Source organism: Bombina bombina, chromosome 3, assembly GCF_027579735.1.
Source record: "Bombina bombina isolate aBomBom1 chromosome 3, aBomBom1.pri, whole genome shotgun sequence".
Taxonomy (NCBI): domain Eukaryota; kingdom Metazoa; phylum Chordata; class Amphibia; order Anura; family Bombinatoridae; genus Bombina; species Bombina bombina.
Window position 1 is genome coordinate 199,708,671 of NC_069501.1, and position 18,706 is coordinate 199,727,376.

At 41.2% G+C, this 18,706-nt stretch overlaps 1 protein-coding gene across 1 annotated transcript in view; it reads left to right on the forward strand.

Annotated features, from left to right (window-relative positions):
- Positions 1-18,706, forward strand: part of ZRSR2 (zinc finger CCCH-type, RNA binding motif and serine/arginine rich 2) — a 284,610-nt gene that overhangs the window by 182,988 nt on the left and 82,916 nt on the right. Inside the window, exon 9 of the mRNA XM_053706080.1 lies at positions 16,177-16,232. Within this exon, the coding sequence (XP_053562055.1) occupies positions 16,177-16,232 (56 nt within the window). The remainder of the gene's footprint in view (positions 1-16,176; positions 16,233-18,706) is intronic.

Sequence of the window (18,706 nt, forward strand, 5' to 3'; positions counted from 1 at the left end):
AGTAATGGATGATCCGTGGACTGGATACACTACAAGAGAAATAAATTTATCAGGTAAGCATAAATTATGTTATTCCTTCATCTGATAATGAATAAGTAAACTTCAGATTAAAGCTTGAACACCTTTGTGTACTGTTAACGGGGGTATTGGCTACTTTGGATGACTCCGATTCTTCTGTCGTTGTCAACCCTAAGAAGTCTAGTAAACTTAATAAATACTATGATGTTCCTTCCTCTGTGGAAGTTTTTCCTGTCCCAGACCGTGTGACGGAGATTATTTCACAGGAATGGGAGAAGCCAGGGATTCCTTTCTCCCCGTCTCCTGTATTTAAAAAGATGTTTCCTGTTGCTGACTCCATTAAAGATTCTTGGCGCACGGTGCCTAAAGTAGAAGGGGGCTATTTCTACTCTGGCTAAGAGAACTATGATCCCTATATAGCTGCTCCTTTAAGGATTCCATGGACAAAAAGCTGGAAGCTTATTTGTAGATGTATGTTCATCAAGGTCATCAATGGCAACCTGCAGTTTGTATTGCCACAGTAGCAAGTGCAGCATCTTATTGGTGCGACGCCTTGTCTGAATCAATTTTAGTAGAGACTCCGTTGGAGGAGATACACGATAGGATTAAGGCTCTCAAACTAGCCAATTCCTTTATTTCTGATGCTAACATGCAAGTTATTAGACTGGGAGCCAAGATGTCTGGTTTTTCTGTCCTAGCCTGTAAAATCTTGGTCAGCTGATGTTACCTCTAAGTCCAAGCTTCTGGCGCTTTCTTACAAGGGTAAGACCTTGTTCGGACCTGGTCTGGCAGAAATCATTTCTGATATTACGGGTGGAAAAGGGTCTCTTTCTACTGCAAGACAAGAAGAACAGACTCAAAGTACCTTCAAAGGTCAAAAGTCTTCCTCTCCCTCTTCCAAGCAGGAGCAGTCCAAGTCTTCTTGTAAGCCCAATCAGTCTTGGAATAAGGGGAAGCAATCAAAGAAACCCTCAGCTAATTTGGCATGAAGGGACTGCCCCCGCTCTTGGATCGGATCAAGTGGGCTGCAGACTTTCCCTGTTTGGTCAAGCGTGGAGACGAGATGTCCCAGATCCTTGGGCTGTTGACATAGTATCTCAGGGTTACAAAATAGAATTCAAAACTTTCCCTCCCAGGGGCAGATTCCACCTCTCAAGAATATCTGCAGACCAGGTAAAAAGAGAGGCATTCTTGAACTGCATATGGAACTTTCCTCCCTGGGAGTGATTGTTCCATTTCCAGTAAGGGAACAGGGTCTGTTCGTGGTTCCCAAAAAAGAGGGAACTTTTCGACCCATTTTAGACCTAAAGTGCCTTAAGTTTCTCAGGGTACTGTCCTTCAAAATGGAAACCATTCATTCCATTCTTCCTTTGGTCCAAGAGGGTCAGTTCATGACGACCATAGACCTGAAAGACGTGTACCTTCATTTTCCCATCCACAGGGATCATCACAAACTCCTGAGATTCACCTTTCTAGACAAATATTTTCAGTTTGTGGCTCTTCCGTTTGGACTTGCCACAGCTCCCAGAATTTTCTCAAACGTTCTGGGGGCTCACTTGGCAGTAATCATGCCTGTTAATTGAATAATTTACCATAAGGTATGGCGTAAATACCTTTTTTTTATTGGTGTGAATCTAAGGGCTACTCTTGGAGTAGGGTCAGGATTCCTAGAATTTTGTCTTTTCTCCAGGTAGGTCTGGAGAAAGGGTTGTCAGTTCTCTGAAAGGTCAGATTTCTGCATTATCTATTTTGTTACACAAGCGTCTGGCGTATTGCCAGATGTTCAATCTTTTTGTCAGGCCCTGGTCAGAATCAGGCCTGTGTTTTAAACCTGTTGCTCCTCCTTGGAGCCTTAATCTTGTTCTTAAAGTTTTGCATCGGGCTCTGTTTGAGCCAATGCATTCCATAGATATTAAGTTGCTATCTTGGAGGTTTTGTTTCTTATTGCTATCTCTTCTGCTTGGAGAGTTTCGGAACTCTCGGCTTTGCATTGTGATTCGCCTTACCTTATCTTTCACACGGATAAGGTGGTTCTTCGTACTAAATTGGGGTTTCTTCCTAAAGTTGTTTCGGATAGAAATATCAATCAGGAAATTGTTACTTCTCTCTGTCCCTATCCTTCTCATAAAGAACTTGGATGTTGTGCGTGCTCTAAAATTCTAGCTACAGGCAACTAAGGATTTTCTCCAGTCTTCTGCCCTGTTTGTTTGTTTCTCAGGAAAGCGTAAGGGTCAGAAGGCTACTTCTTCTCTTTCCCTATGGTTGAGAAGTATGATTCGTTTTGCTTATGAGACTGCTGGACAGCAGCCTCCTGAGAGAATTCCAGCTCATGCCACTAGGGCTGTCTCCTCTTCTTGGGCTTTCAAAAATGAAGCTTCTGTGGAACAGATTTGCAAGGCTGCAACTCGGTCCTCTCTGCATACTTTTTACAAATTCGTAAAAATTTTATACTTTTGCCTCGGCTGAGGCCTCTTTTGGGAGAAATGTTCTTGAACCGGTGGTGCCTTCTGTTTAGGTCTGCCTGTCTTGTTCTCCTTCCCTGTTCATTCTGTGTCTTCTAGCTTGGGTATTGGTTCCCACTAGTAATTGAATGACGTTGTGGACTCTCCATATCTTAGGAAAGAAAACAAAATTTATGCTTACCTGATAAATTTCTTTACGGATATGGAGCGTCCACGACCCCACATTTTATTAATACAGTTATTTTTTATTAAACCTCAGGCACCTCTACACTTTTGTGTAATTCCTTTTCCATTTCCCTTCGGTCGATTTGACTGGGGATTATGAGTAGGGGAGTGACACTTAAAGGGACAGTCAACACCAGAATTTTTGTTTTTTAAAAAGAAAGATAATCCTTATATTACCCATTCCCCAGTTTTGCATATCCAACACAGTTATATTAATACACGTTTTACCTCTGTAATTATCTTGTATCTAAGCCTCTGCTGACTGCCCCCTTATTTCAGTTCTTTTGACAGACATGCAGTTTAGCCAATCAGTGCGCACTCCTAGGTCACTTTACGTGCATGAGCTCAATGTTATCTATATGAAACATGTGAACTAATGCCCTCTAGTGGTCAAAATGTATTCAGATTAGAGGCAGTCTTCAAGGTCTAAGAAATTAGCATATGAACCTCCTAGGTTTAGCTTTCAACTAAGAATACCAAGAGAACAAAGCAAAATTGGTGATAAAGGTAAATTGGGAAGTTGTCTAAAATTGCATGCCCTATTTAAATCATGAAAGTTTTTTTTTGGACTTGACTGTCCCTTTAACAGCTTTGCTGTGGTGCCCTTTGCCTCCTCCTGCTGGCCAGGAGTAATATTCCCACTAGTAATTGAATGATGTTGTGGACTTTCCATATCTGGAAAGAGAGAAATTTATCAGGTAAGCATACATTTTGTTTGTCCTCTGCTCAAGAAAGCTGGAGTAATTTTTATTTTTTTATTTTAAGCTGACCTAGATACACAGGACTAGATTATGAGTGGAGCTCAATTTTGAGCTTTCATTTTAGTGTTACATCTGCTAGACATACGTTTTTTTTGCGCTCGGCTGTTTGCACTTGTATTAAGAGTTTAAAGGGACAGTAAAGTAAAAATGTAACTTTTATGATTCAGATAGAGCATGCAACTTTCCAATTTACTTAATTTATCAAATTTGCTTTGTTCTTTTGGTATGTTTTATTGAAGAGTAAATCTAAGTAGGCTCATAGGATGTCAGGACTATGGCAGCAGTGTTTTGCAACATTATTTGTAGCTTTGTTATACAATGTTGCAAAACACTGCTGCCATAGAATACTAAACACATGTGCACACTCCTGAGCTCTTATGAGCCTACCTTGTTTTACTCTTCAATAAAAGATACCAAGAGAACAAAATAAGTCAATTGGAAAGTTATTTAAAATTGCATGATCTATCCGAATCACAAAAGTTTAATTTTGACTTTACTGTCCCTTTTAAAGTAAAAAGTTTGTGCTAGAGTGCACGCATACTTGCGATAAAATATAGGCTATGCAAATTTGTGAACGCATAATCTTCCCCCATAGAACTTAAAAGGCCAACTAAAGTCAAAATTAAACTTTCATGATTCCGATAGAGCACACAGTTTTAAGAGTCCTTCCAGTTTACTTCTATCATCAGATTTTACAGTCTTTTTATATACACACTTTGTGAGGCACCAGCTCCTACTGAGCAAGTTCACATGGTTATACGTATATTAGTCTGTTATTGGCTGATGGCTGTCAAAGGATACAGGGGGCCGGCTAATGGGCAAAAAATAAATTTGTCAGAAAAAAAAATCTACTGCGTATTTGAAATTCTGAGTCTTTTTTTATTTTGCATTTGTTAATTATGCAATTCCACTGTATTTAGTGGTCGTTTAAAGGGACAGTATACTATAAAATTGTTTTTCCCTTAATGTGTTTCCAATTACTTTTTTTTTTACCAGCTACAGAGTATAAAATGTGTGAGATTTGCTTTTTTAAGGCTTATTTGTGTATATGAATTAGCTGATTTTGTGTTTTGAAGCCACAACCTAATACAATGTGTTGAGCTTGTAGGTTGTTACGGTACCAACTGTATACCAAGGGTTAATACCAGACGAACAATGTCCTGCATAGACAATCGGCAATTCACAACCCAGCCAGTTTCAGGTTTAAAACAGAATGACAACTTTATTTGAAGGCAGCACACAGATTTATACAGGTTTTTGACCCCCCCTCAGATGGGGGTTGAAAGAATGTTGTACATTAGATAAAAGGGAGAAGCGCCCTTGACATGATACAATAGAATTATATTACTTAAATACTTTACTTAGGCAGATAACAACTTAAACACATTTGGCTTGTCTTATCACCTAGCGTCTGTTCTCTGAGGGTGATTAAACAATGGCCTGTTTATTACTTAAATGTAATTATAGCACACAATAGCTGAGGCCAGAAAACCTGTCTTTAGAAATTAGATTCTTAAAGCTAAACACAGTTAACTCTTTCAGTCCTGACAGAAGGGTCTGTCACATAGCTCCCCCCTTGTGGAACACTCCGGCAGACCCGGCTTGACCCTTTTGCGGGTCAACCTGGGGATGACCGGACTAAGGGGTGGTAGGCATGTCAGTTTGCTGGGACAATCCATCTGTATTCCGTTATGAGAATCCCTGTCTGTATAAATAAGGGTTCAACCTCTTCAGTGCCCCGACTAGGGCTAAACAGTCCTTCAAAATCTCATCAGCTTCTTTACGAGTTTTCTGTACCTGCTCTTTATAGGTATCCACAATCCCTTCATACTGACATAGGGTGCCCTTGAGTTGCTGCACCTCACTATGAGCCAGCGTCAGCTTCTCCTCAAGTGTCACTAAGTTTGTCTTTAAGGTTTCATGTTCCACTCTCAAGCTGGTGTTTTCTGCAGTCTGTCGGTGCAGCCTGTCTAGCAGAGATTCCTGTTCTAAACGTGCTTTTTCCTCTGCGCTCCTCTTCTCCTTCATCAGCGCATTGTAACGGGACTTCCACGTATCAATAGCGGATAGAGATTTACTGAGCTCAGCGTCCTGGGGCTTAGCAGCAGGGGGGTCAGTCTCTGCTGCACGGATCTGAGCACGGGTAGTCACAGGGTTAACATCAGCGGGACCCATGGGAGCATAGGCAGAAACAAGGGGGACCAAGGTATTTCCAAGGAGAACATCAGCTGGTAAATCCTTCATGACCCCCACATTCACAGGTCTAGCGCCCCCTCCCCAATCCAAATGCACCCTGGCAACAGGCAGGCGGAACACAGTGCCCCCTGCTACCCTCACAGCCACAGTGTCTCCTGTGTGCTGTTTCTCAGACACCAAGTTCTTTCGAAGCAAGGTCATGGTAGCACCAGTATCCCATAGACCACTGACCTCCTTCCCATTCACTTTAACCAGTTGCCGGTTATTCCGGTGGGCAGCTTGCACAAGGTCTGCCTCATGTAGGATGCTCCAGCATTCTTGCGCCTCTACGTAGCGGGCCGCAGGCTGAGGGTTACGTGTGATTCCGCCGGCAGGTCTTCTCCAGGACTGTGCTTGGTTCGCTGCATTTAGGGGACACTCTGGTCTTTTGTGCCCTAGTTGCTTACATCCAAAGCACCGAATAGGTTGTGAGTAGCCCCGCGAATTGAACCGGGCTCTCTGAGGGTAGTTCGTGGCCAGAGGCCGTGTGGTATAGCGGTGCGCCGGGGGTTGGTAACTGGCAGCTGCTGGGGTGACTGGGGGTCTGTACTCCACTCTGGCAGGGGGCTTAGTGGTAGCAGTGTCCAGTTTGCGGGCATCCGTATACTCATCTGCCAGGCGAGCAGCTTCATGCAGGGTGGAGGGTTTACGGTCCCGAACCCACTCTCGAACTCCTGCGGGTAACTTGTCGAAGCAATGTTCCAACAGGAATAGCTGCAGCACCTCTTCCCCAGATACGGCTTGGCACCCCGCTATCCAGTGAGCTGCTGTGCGGTGCACCTTACATGCCCACTCAAGGTAGGAATCACCAGCCAATTTAACAGTGTCTCTGAACCGTCTCCGGTATGCCTCCGGTGTAACCGCATACCTGGAGAGCAGAGCCTCTTTTACAGTATTATAATCCCTGACTTCCTCATCTGGAATGGCCCGAAAAGCCTCACTGGCCCGGCCGGATAATTTTCCGGATAATATCATGACCCAGTCCTCTGCGGGTACCTTGTGTAGTGCACATTGCCTCTCAAAATCCGCAAGGTACCCATCAATCTCTCCTTCTGTTTCCAGGAAGTTTTTAAAAGCTGCAAAATTTACTTTTCTCTTTTCCACTGGGTTTGCTGCAGCGCCGCTTTGGCGAAGTAGGTTGGCCTCCACAGCTGCTATGACCCGGTCGATAATTTCCGCAGATGGGTTGGGGCCATAATGTGCCAGTCTTATTTTAACCGCCCGATCAAAGCTTGCTTCTGCGGGGGTTCTGTCTGCTATGCTGGGCCCATTGGTTCCTTCTGTCCCTGGTACTCTTTCCATCTTAGTCAGTATTGTAATAATCCCCCTCTTCCTGAGGTTACTGGCATGTGTAGTTGCTCTTCTGGGCGATAAGGTTCATTCCGTCGCTTGCCACCAATGTTACGGTACCAACTGTATACCAAGGGTTAATACCAGACGAACAATGTCCTGCATAGACAATCAGCAATTCACAACCCAGCCAGTTTCAGGTTTAAAACAGAATGACAACTTTATTTGAAGGCAGCACACAGATTTATACAGGTTTTTGACCCCCCCTCAGATGGGGGTTGAAAGAATGTTGTACATTAGATAAAAGGGAGAAGCGCCCTTGACATGATACAATAGAATTATATTATTTAAATACTTTACTTAGGCAGATAACAACTTAAACACATTTGGCTTGTCTTATCACCTAGCGTCTGTTCTCTGAGGGTGATTAAACAATGGCCTGTTTATTACTTAAATGTAATTATAGCACACAATAGCTGAGGCCAGAAAACCTGTCTTTAGAAATTAGATTCTTAAAGCTAAACACAGTTAACTCTTTCAGTCCTGACAGAAGGGTCTGTCACATAGGTATAATCAGATCTCATTACTTTCACATTGTGTACATATACATGCTTCTTTATCTATTATTTCTGTCCATAAACCAATCACCAATACTTTGAGAGAACAATGGAAAATTAACATTTTATTACCTTATCTCTTCTATAACCCACTGGGAGTGTAATTTTTTCTACTGGCTGTGTTAACACAGCTCAGCCTTGAGGCTAAAAACTTTCAGGATGGGTGGGGGATACCACAGACTAAATTAACTATTTCAAATGCCAATATAAGGGTAATGGAAATACTTGTAAACAATTTAATACACTCCATCAGGTAAAGTGGATCATTGGGGAGAAAGTTTTTGAGTAAACTGCCCCTTTTAATGGAGCCGCAATATATATATATATATATATATATATATATATATATATATATATAATCTATCTTTCATATAATTGGCAAGAGTCCATGAGCTAGTGACGTATGGCATATGCAATCCTACCAGGAGGGGCAAAGTTTCCCAAACCTCAAAATGCCTATAAATACACCCCTCGCCACACCCACAATTCAGTTTTACAAACTTTGAAGTAAGTTTGTGCTTGATTTTTATGATTTCTTCTGTGATAAGCGCTTCTAAGCATTCTGAAACCCAATTCCTCTCAGCGTACAGTGTTTGTCAGAGGGATGTGAAGAGAGTTTCGCCTATTTGATTTTATGGTTTCCCACGCGGGAAATCTTTTCAAGGGTTTTCTGTTATCGGTCGTAGGGATTTATCTCCTACCTCCCTTTTCAGATTGATGATATACTCTTATATACCATTACCTCTGCTGCTAGCTTTCAGTACTGGTTTGGCTATCTGCTATATGTGAATGGGTGTCTTTCGGTAAGTATGTATCATTATTTAAGACACTCTCAGCTAGGGTTTTGGTGCTTTATGTATAAAGTTTTAAATATATATATTTCTCTTGTTAAGTGTATCCAGTCCACGGATCATCCATTACTTGTGGGATATTCTCCTTCCCAACAGGAAGTTTCAAGAGGATCACCCACAGCAGAGCTGCTATATAGCTCCTCCCCTCACTGCCATATCCAGTCATTCTCTTGCAACTCTCAACTAAGATGGAGGTCGTAAGAGGACTGTGGTGTTTTATACTTCGTTTATTTCTTCAATCAAAAGTTTGTTATTTTTAAATGGTACCGGAGTGTACTGTTTATCTCAGGCAGTATTTAGAAGAAGAATCTGCCTGCGTTTTCTATGTTTTCACATATTCTGAGGAGTGAGGTAACTTCAGAGGGGGAATAGCGTGCAAGTTTTCCTGTAATAAGGTATGTGCAGTTAAATTATTTTTCTAGGGATGGAATTTGCTAGAAAATGCTGCTGATACCGAAGTAATGTAAGTAAAGCCTTAAATGCAGTGATAGCGACTGGTATCAGGCTTATTAATAGAGATACATACTCTTATAAAAGTGTATTTTAAAACGTTTGCTGGCATGTTTAATCGTTTTTTACATATGTTTGGTGATAAAACTTATTGGGGCCTAGTTTTTTTCCATATGGCTGGCTTGAATTTTGCCTAGAAACAGTTCCTGGAGGCTTTCCACTGTTGTAATATGAGTGGGAGGGGCCTATTTTGGCGTGTTTTTGCACAGCAAAAATTACAGACACAGACATCCAGCTTCTTCTTGCATGATCCAGGACTTCTCTGAAGGGCTCAAAAGGCTTCAAAAGTCGTATTGAGGGAGGTAAAAAGCCACAGTAGAGCTGTGGCAGTTGTTGTGACTGTTTAAAAAACGTTTTTGTCATTTGTTATTCTGTTTTTGGTATTAAGGGGTTAATCATCCATTTGCAAGTGGGTGCAATGCTCTGCTAACTTATTACATACACTGTAAGTTTGTTAGTGTAACTGCATTTTTTCACTGTTATTTCAAAATTTGGGAAAATTTGTGTTTCTTAAATGCGCAGTAACGTTTTTTATATTGCTTGTAAACTTGTTTTAAAGTGTTTTCCAAGCTTGCTAGTCTCATTGCTAGTCTGTTTAAACATGTCTGACACAGAGGAACCTACTTGTTCATTATGTTTGAAAGCCATGGTGGAGCCCCATAGGAGAATGTGTACTAAATGTATTGATTTCACCTTAAACAGTAAAGATCAGTCTTTATCTATAAAAGAATTATCACCAGAGGGTTCTGTCGAGGGGGAAGTTATGCCGACTAACTCTCCCCACGTGTCAGACCCTTCGCCTCCCGCTCAGGGGACGCACGCTAATATGGCGCCAATTACATCAGGGACGCCCATAGCGATTACCTTGCAGGACATGGCTGCAATCATGAATAATACCCTGTCAGAGGTATTATCTAGATTGCCTGAATTAAGAGGCAAGCGCGATAGCTCTGGGGTTAGGAGAGATACAGAGCGCGCAAATGCTGTTAGAGCCATGTCTGATACTGCGTCACAGTATGCGGAACATGAGGACGGAGAGCTTCAGTCTGTGGGTGACATCTCTGATTCGGGGAAACCTGATTCAGAGATTTCTAATTTTAAATTTAAGCTTGAGAACCTCCGTGTATTGCTTGGGGAGGTATTAGCTGCTCTGAATGACTATAACACAGTTGCAATTCCAGAGAAATTGTGTAGGCTGGATAGATACTATGCGGTGCCGGTGTGTACTGACGTTTTTCCTATACCTAAAAGGCTTACAGAAATTATTAGCAAGGAGTGGGATAGACCCGGTGTGCCCTTTTCCCCACCTCCTATATTTAGAAAAATGTTTCCAATAGACACCACTACACGGGACTTATGGCAGACGGTCCCTAAGGTGGAGGGAGCAGTTTCTACTTTAGCAAAGCGTACCACTATCCCGGTTGAGGACAGTTGTGCTTTTTCAGATCCAATGGATAAAAAATTGGAGGGTTACCTTAAGAAAATGTTTATTCAACAAGGTTTTATTTTACAGCCCCTTGCATGCATTGCGCCTGTCACTGCTGCGGCGGCTGCATTCTGGTTTGAGGCCCTGGAAGAGGCCATCCAGACAGCTCCATTGAATGAAATTATTGACAAGCTTAGAACGCTTAAGCTAGCTGGATAGATACGGCTAAGAATTCCGGATTCGCCATCCAGGCGCGTAGGGCGCTATGGCTTAAATCCTGGTCAGCTGACGTGACTTCAAAGTCTAAATTACTCAACATTCCTTTCAAGGGGCAGACCTTATTCGGGCCTGGCTTGAAGGAAATTATTGCTGACATTACTGGAGGCAAGGGTCATACCCTTCCTCAGGACAGGGCCAAATCAAAGGCCAAACAGTCTAATTTTCGTGCCTTTCAAAATTTCAAGGCAGGAGCAGCATCAACTTCCTCCGCTTCAAAACAAGAGGGAACTGTTGCTCATTCCAGACAGGCCTGGAAACCTAACCAGTCCTGGAACAAGGGCAAGCAGGCCAGAAAGCCTGCTGCTGCCCCCAAGACAGCATGAAGGAACGGCCCCCTATCCGGAAACTGATCTAGTGGGGGGCAGACTTTCTCTCTTCGTCCAGGCGTGGGCAAGAGATGTTCAGGATCCCTGGGCGTTGGAGATCATATCTCAGGGATATCTTCTGGACTTCAAAGCTTCTCCTCCACAAGGGAGATTTCATCTTTCAAGGTTATCAGCAAACCAGATAAAGAAAGAGGCATTCCTAAGCTGTGTGCAAGACCTCCTAGTAATGGGAGTGATCCATCCAGTTCCGCGGACGGAACAAGGACAGGGATTTTATTCAAATCTGTTTGTGGTTCCCAAGAAAGAGGGAACCTTCAGACCAATCTTGGATCTAAAGATCTTAAACAAATTCCTCAGAGTTCCATCATTCAAAATGGAAACTATTCGGACCATCCTACCCATGATCCAAGAGGGTCAGTACATGACCACAGTGGACTTAAAGGATGCCTACCTTCACATACCGATTCACAAAGATCATCATCGGTTCCTAAGGTTTGCCTTTCTAGACAGGCATTACCAATTTGTAGCTCTTCCCTTCGGGTTGGCCACTGCCCCGAGAATTTTTACAAAGGTTCTGGGCTCACTTCTGGCGGTTCTAAGACCGCGAGGCATAGAGGTGGCTCCGTATCTAGACGACATCCTGATACAGGCGTCAAGCTTTCAAATTGCCAAGTCTCATACAGAGATAGTTCTGGAATTTCTGAGGTCGCATGGGTGGAAAGTGAACGTGGAAAAGAGTTCTCTATCACCACTCACAAGAGTCTCCTTCCTAAGGACTCTTATAGATTCTGTAGAGATGAAAATTTACCTGACGGAGTCCAGGCTCAGTGCATGGAAGTAATCGGCTTAAAGGTAGCGGCAATGGACATAGTGCCATTTGCGCGCCTGCATCTCAGACCGCTGCAATTATGCATGCTAAGTCAGTGGAATGGGGATTACTCAGATTTGTCCCCTCTACTAATTCTGGATCAAGAGACCAGAGATTCTCTTCTCTGGTGGCTTTCTCGGGTCCATCTGTCCAAGGGTTTGACCTTTCGCAGGCCAGATTGGACGATTGTAACAACAGATGCCAGCCTTCTAGGTTGGGGTGCAGTCTGGAACTCCCTGAAGGCTCAGGGATTGTGGACTCAGGAGGAGAAACTCCTCCCAATAAATATTCTGGAGTTAAGAGCAATATTCAAGGCTCTTATAGCTTGGCCTCAGTTAGCAACACTGAGGTTCATCAGATTTCAGTCGGACAACATCACAACTGTGGCTTACATCAACCATCAAGGGGGAACCAGGAGTTCCCTAGCGATGTTAGAAGTCTCAAAGATAATTCGCTGGGCAGAGTCTCACTCTTGCCACCTGTCAGCGATCCACATCCCAGGCGTAGAGAACTGGGAGGCGGATTTTCTAAGTCGTCAGACTTTTCATCCGGGGGAGTGGGAACTCCATCCGGAGGTGTTTGCTCAACTGGTCCATCGTTGGGGCAAACCAGAACTGGATCTCATGGCGTCTCGCCAGAACGCCAAGCTTCCTTGTTACGGATCCAGGTCCAGGGACCCGGGAGCAACGCTGATAGATGCTCTAGCAGCTCCTTGGTTCTTCAACCTGGCCTATGTGTTTCCACCGTTTCCTCTGCTCCCTCGACTGATTGCCAAAATCAAACAGGAGAGAGCATCTGTGATTCTGATAGCGCCTGCGTGGCCACGCAGGACCTGGTATGCAGACCTAGTGGACATGTCATCTCTTCCACCATGGACTCTGCCTCTGAGGCAGGACCTTCTAATACAAGGTCCTTTCAATCATCCAAATCTAATTTCTCTGAGACTGACTGCATGGAGATTGAACGCTTGATTCTATCAAGGCGTGGCTTCTCCGAGTCAGTCATTGATACCTTAATACAGGCTCGGAAGCCTGTCACCAGGAAAATCTTCCATAAGATATGGCGTAAATATCCTTATTGGTGTGAAAGCAAGAGTTACTCATGGAGTAAGGTTAGGATTCCTAGGATATTGTCCTTTCTCCAAGAGGGTTTGGACAAAGGCTTATCAGCTAGTTCTTTAAAAGGACAGATGTCTGCTCTGTCTATTCTTTTGCACAAGCATCAGGCAGAAGTTCCAGACGTCCAGGCATTTTGTCAGGCTTTGGTTAGGATTAAGCCTGTGTTTAAAACTGTTGCTCCCCCGTGGAGCTTAAACTTGGTTCTTAAAGTTCTTCAGGGAGTTCCGTTTGAACCCCTTCATTCCATTGATATTAAACTTTTATCTTGGAAAGTTCTGTTTTTGATGGCTATTTCCTCGGCTCGAAGAGTCTCTGAGTTATCTGCCTTACATTGTGATTCTTCTTATCTGATTTTTCATTCAGACGAGGTAGTTCTGCGTACCAAACCTGGGTTTTTACCTAAGGTGGTTTTTAACAGGAATATCAATCAAGAGATTGTTGTTCCATCATTGTGTCCTAATCCTTCTTCAAAGAAGGAACGTCTTTTGCATAATCTGGACGTAGTCCGTGCCTTGAAGTTTTACTTACAGGCTACTAAAGATTTTCGTCAAACATCTGCCCTGTTTGTCGTTTACTCTGGACAGAGGAGAGGTCAAAAAGCTTCGGCAACCTCTCTCTCCTTTTGGCTTCGGAGCATAATACGCTTAGCCTATGAGACTGCTGGACAGCAGCCCCCTGAAAGGATTACAGCTCATTCTACTAGAGCTGTGGCTTCCACCTGGGCCTTTAAAAATGAGGCCTCTGTTGAACAGATTTGCAAGGCTGCGACTTGGTCTTCGCTTCACACCTTTTCAAAATTTTACAAATTTGACACTTTTGCTTCTTCGGAGGCTGTTTTTGGGAGAAAGGTTCTACAGGCAGTGTTTCCTTCCGTTTACGTTCCTGCCTTGTCCCTCCCATCATCCGTGTACTTTAGCTTTGGTATTGGTATCCCACAAGTAATGGATGATCCGTGGACTGGATACACTTAACAAGAGAAAACATAATTTATGCTTACCTGATAAATTTATTTCTCTTGTAGTGTATCCAGTCCACGGCCCGCCCTGTCCTTTTAAGGCAGGTCTAAATTTTAATTAAACTACAGTCACCACTGCACCCTATGGTTTCTCCTTTCTCGGCTTGTTTCGGTCGAATGACTGGATATGGCAGTGAGGGGAGGAGCTATATAGCAGCTCTGCTGTGGGTGATCCTCTTGCAACTTCCTGTTGGGAAGGAGAATATCCCACAAGTAATGGATGATCCGTGGACTGGATACACTACAAGAGAAATAAATTTATCAGGTAAGCATAAATTATGTTTTTTTTTTTATTTAAACTCTGTCACCTCTGCACCTTGTAGTTTCTCCTTTTTCTTCCTGTACCTTCGGTTGAATGACTGGGGGTGGAGCTAAGGGAGAAACTATATAGACAGCTCTGCTGTGGTGCTCTTTGCCACTTCCTGTTAGGAAGGATAATATCCCACAAGTAAAGGATGAATCCGTGGACTCGTCTTACCATAGAAGAAATTAGTTTATCAGGTAAGCATAAATTTACTTTTTACCTCTGATTATATCTAAGCCTCTGCAGTCTGCCCCATTATCTCCGTTCTTTTGACAGACATGCATTTTAGCCAATCAGCGCTGACTCATGAATAACTCCATGGGAGTGAGCTTAATATATGGCACCCAATATGGTTACCCAATATAATACCCTAGGCCCTAGTATATCACGTATTATAAATAAATACTGGCATATACTGAAAGACTGCAATCCTTTTGTTGAAGAATTTAAAAATAATCCAATGATAGCATACAAGAGGAACAAAAACCTGAGGGATTATTTAGTTCGAGCAGATGTAGGGAGCACAAAAAAAGCACTACAAACTAAAATAGGATCTGATAATGTTGTTTGCTACCCATGCTTACACTGTAGTCATTGTAGCTCTATAATCAAAGGTAAATATTTTTATCATCCAATTAATGGAACTAAATATTCTATCAAAAAACATCTTAACATGCAGAAGTACATATGCCATATACATAATCAAATGTCCGTGTGCTAGGATTTATATTGGAGAGATGAGCAGGGAAGTAAGGACCAGGATTACAGAACACAAATCCAATATCAGGTTAAAAAATAAAGATGCCCCAGTTTCCTGTCACTTCCTCTCTATGGGCCATAACATAAGTCAGTTACGTTTTCAAGTAATAGATCAGATAGAAAAACCCAGGAGAGGAGGTGACAGGGAACATATTTTGAAAAGAAAGGAAATGTTCTGGATTAATAAATTAAACACCCTACACCCCAATGGTTTAAATAAAGATTTTGATTGGTCTTTGTTCTTATAAATAATGAGATATTCTTGGCTGTATCTATTGTGCTAATGATTCTTATTAAATGGAGGTTTATATAGGTTTGTGTAGTTTAGACAATTGTTTTTAAAATAATTTTTAATGATACATGTGTAATGCAATTAATAATAGCAAAAGGAGTGTTTTTTATTGTATTATACATGTGTAATTTTAATAAGTGACCACTAGATGGCATTGTACAAACAGGTATAAAAGACACACCTGTATACTGACAAATTAGACATGATTAAGAACGAGTAAGTGGTTTGAAACGTTGTTGTTTGTTAATGGACCCTGTGAAAAGAAAATAAAGGTCTTTTAATATATCCTGGAGGCTGGAAATCCGTTTGTTTGAGCTTAATATATGGCACACATAAACTAACAGTGTCTAACTTGGAGAACTATAAAAATGCACTGAGATAAGAGACATCATTCAAAGTCTTAGAAATCAGCATATGGAGCCTACCTAGGTATAGCTTTCAACAAAGCATACCAAGAGAACAAAACAAATTTGATGATAAAAGTAAATAGGAAAGTTGTTTAAAATGACATGCCTCATCTGAATCGTGAACGTTTTAATTTTGAATTGACCCCTTTAAATAAAAGTAACAACTAATACCTAGGTGTCTGTTAATGTTAAAATACTCTCTTATAGATGGAGCATATACATTTTTTTTTTTAGTATTCCACTATTAAATGTAAACAGGTATTGTATATTTATATATGGGAGTACCTACTGAATACTGATACACTGTACAATGCCCTTATTATTTCTCAAAGTATTTATGTATTTTGATTTTAGAGCTTTCAAATTACATTTCCCCATTTTCCCCTTATATTGATGAGTTTATTTTCTTATAGGTCAGTTGCAATTTTGAACCTCATTTAAGGGGGAATGTGTATGTCCAATATCAGACGTAAGTACTTTTTTGTTTGTCTTAGTTTTATATCAAATGTATATGGTTTTGTTGGCTATAAGGAAATTTCAGTGTTTATATTTATTTTCAGCATTAAAGTGAAGGTCAATTTTCATGTGAAAGTGCCTGGCTTTTAAAAAAAAAAAAAACTATTAAAAACAGGGGCACTTTCATTCATGAAAATACATAGCATTGAATTTTAAAAATACTTACCTTGTTCTTCTGAAACGCCGGATCGCCGTTCTGAAACAATGCGCCGCCTGCTTCTTCTTGGTTTACTTACCCAGCAATGACGAAACCGTCTTCCTCCAATCACAGCGTTACCTCAGGCAATGATTACCCCGGGGGGGGGGGGGGAGCCGTGATTGGAGGATTCCGGAATCATCATTGCTGACATATGAAGAGGCTTGTGACGGCCTTGTGAAGCACTGGAGCGGCTTTAGGAAGAAAAAAAAAAAAAAACTTTAATAGTTTTTTTTTTTTTTAAGCCGGGCACTTTCACATGAAAATTTACTTTCACTTTAAAATGAAGATATGCTATTTGTTGAACATTACTTGAATTTCAAGATTCCCATTTTTTATAATGCAGTGAGTGAGATGTAAGGATATTAAAAAAAAAATTGGGGGTTTGTGACATAAATTCAGTTTTTAAAACTTTTACCACGTGATTGATAATGGTTTTACCATTTCTTACATGCTGAGCCTATATTGACTGTGTATCTTAATAGCCACGGTGATACATTACACCATGTTATGTATTCTCAGCAGAAGCATTAATTATACACAGGTAGGCTGGTTTTATGTCGTAACTGTACCTCAGATGTAAAGAACTACCACTTAGTAGGGATGTATATGTATGCCTTCAGTCTTTAATTACTGAGCTGGTTTTTTTTTTGTTTTGTTTTTTTAAATATTTTTTATTGAATATTAAGAGTTTTAATGACAATTTAAGAAAATAAGTTAATATTGATCACATGTAGCAGCAGAAGGCATTAAAGTAGTTTTAAGCACAAATATAAGTAAGTCGTTAGTTCCTTGACATAAATGTTGCCCCTTTTAATAAATTAACATTTCTTTCATACAGGTGATGAGAGTAGATGATCCATTACTCCTGGGAATTACTCTTCCCTACCACTTGGAGCGGGCAAAGATTCCCCAACCCCAAGAGTCATATAAAACCACTCACACGTACTTAAGTCTTTACTTTATATCCACTGGCGGTGGTTGAAGAATGAAGATGTGCATTCAATTCTTCAGATAAAGGGGTTTTCAGTCTATATTGAGACTTGGTTCCCCTCAGAGTACAGTGGTTCAAAGAGGGATGTATATGGGGTATGGTTTGTGATTCTTTTTTCACCTCATGGGAAATGTTTCTTAAACCTTCCTTAATTGGTCCCTGGGACTTGTCTTTTGTCTCCCTTTATGGATCTACAATATACTCCTATTCATTAAACCTTTGCTGATATGTTTCAGTACTGGTTTGGCTGTCTGCTGCTTATTTACTGTTGGGCCAGTGTCTATTGAACACATTAAACAATCTATAGCTATGTTTTGGGCACTTGTTAAATATGTGTGTATGCATGTATGTGTGTGTATATATACACTATACACTATTCCCTTGCTGTTTTGCACGTCAGCTTTTTTTGGCTTTAGTTTGAATTTCACGCATTGGCATTTAGGTTTACACATGTCACGGTTGCGCACGTCAGGTTAACACTTATCTGGTAAACGCATGTCCCTTTTAGTCTTTTTTTTTTTGTGCATCGGCCAGTTTACACACACCGGGTTTTGGCGCTCAAAAAATTCCTTTTAACTGTTAGTTATTTTTTTTTTCTAGTGCTGTATTTCTTTCTGGTGAATGTTTTCTCTTCCTTTGGACGTTATGTTAATGTCTCCTGCTTTGTTTTGCAGTTCAGCTTAGCGTGCATTGTATGTGTGAGTTTCTTTAAAAAGCTAATTAGAAGTGATTTCCATTCCCCAAGAGCTTTTTATGGGGGTAATGGTATTTGTTGCATTGCTTTGCCATATGCTGTAATGGAGCAGTCTGATTTTGTCCCTAAATCTACCCTGATCTGAATACCTTTCTAACAATATTGGGTGTGCTTATTGTTAAAAAGCTGAGGTACCTTCCCCAGCTCATTTATCTGATTCATGTTTATAATTATTAATGAAATCAGACCAACCTAATGCTGTTTCTTTGGGTATTATTGCACCTTCTTTTTGTTTATTATAGGAGAATATTAATAATGTTTCACCTAGTGTGAATTTTGTTTTATCAATACTGATGTCCCGCCTTCAAACAATTGTGAAAGGTCAGTTCAGATTTTACCTTCTACCAGTTCTATTTTTCCCCCTAAACCAGGGATACCGTTATGTTTTCAGATGGTGACGTTTCCTCTGGTGATGAGAAATCTTCATCTGATTTTGAACTGGATATGTCCTCTTTTGTTTAAAGTTGAACACATTTGTTCTCA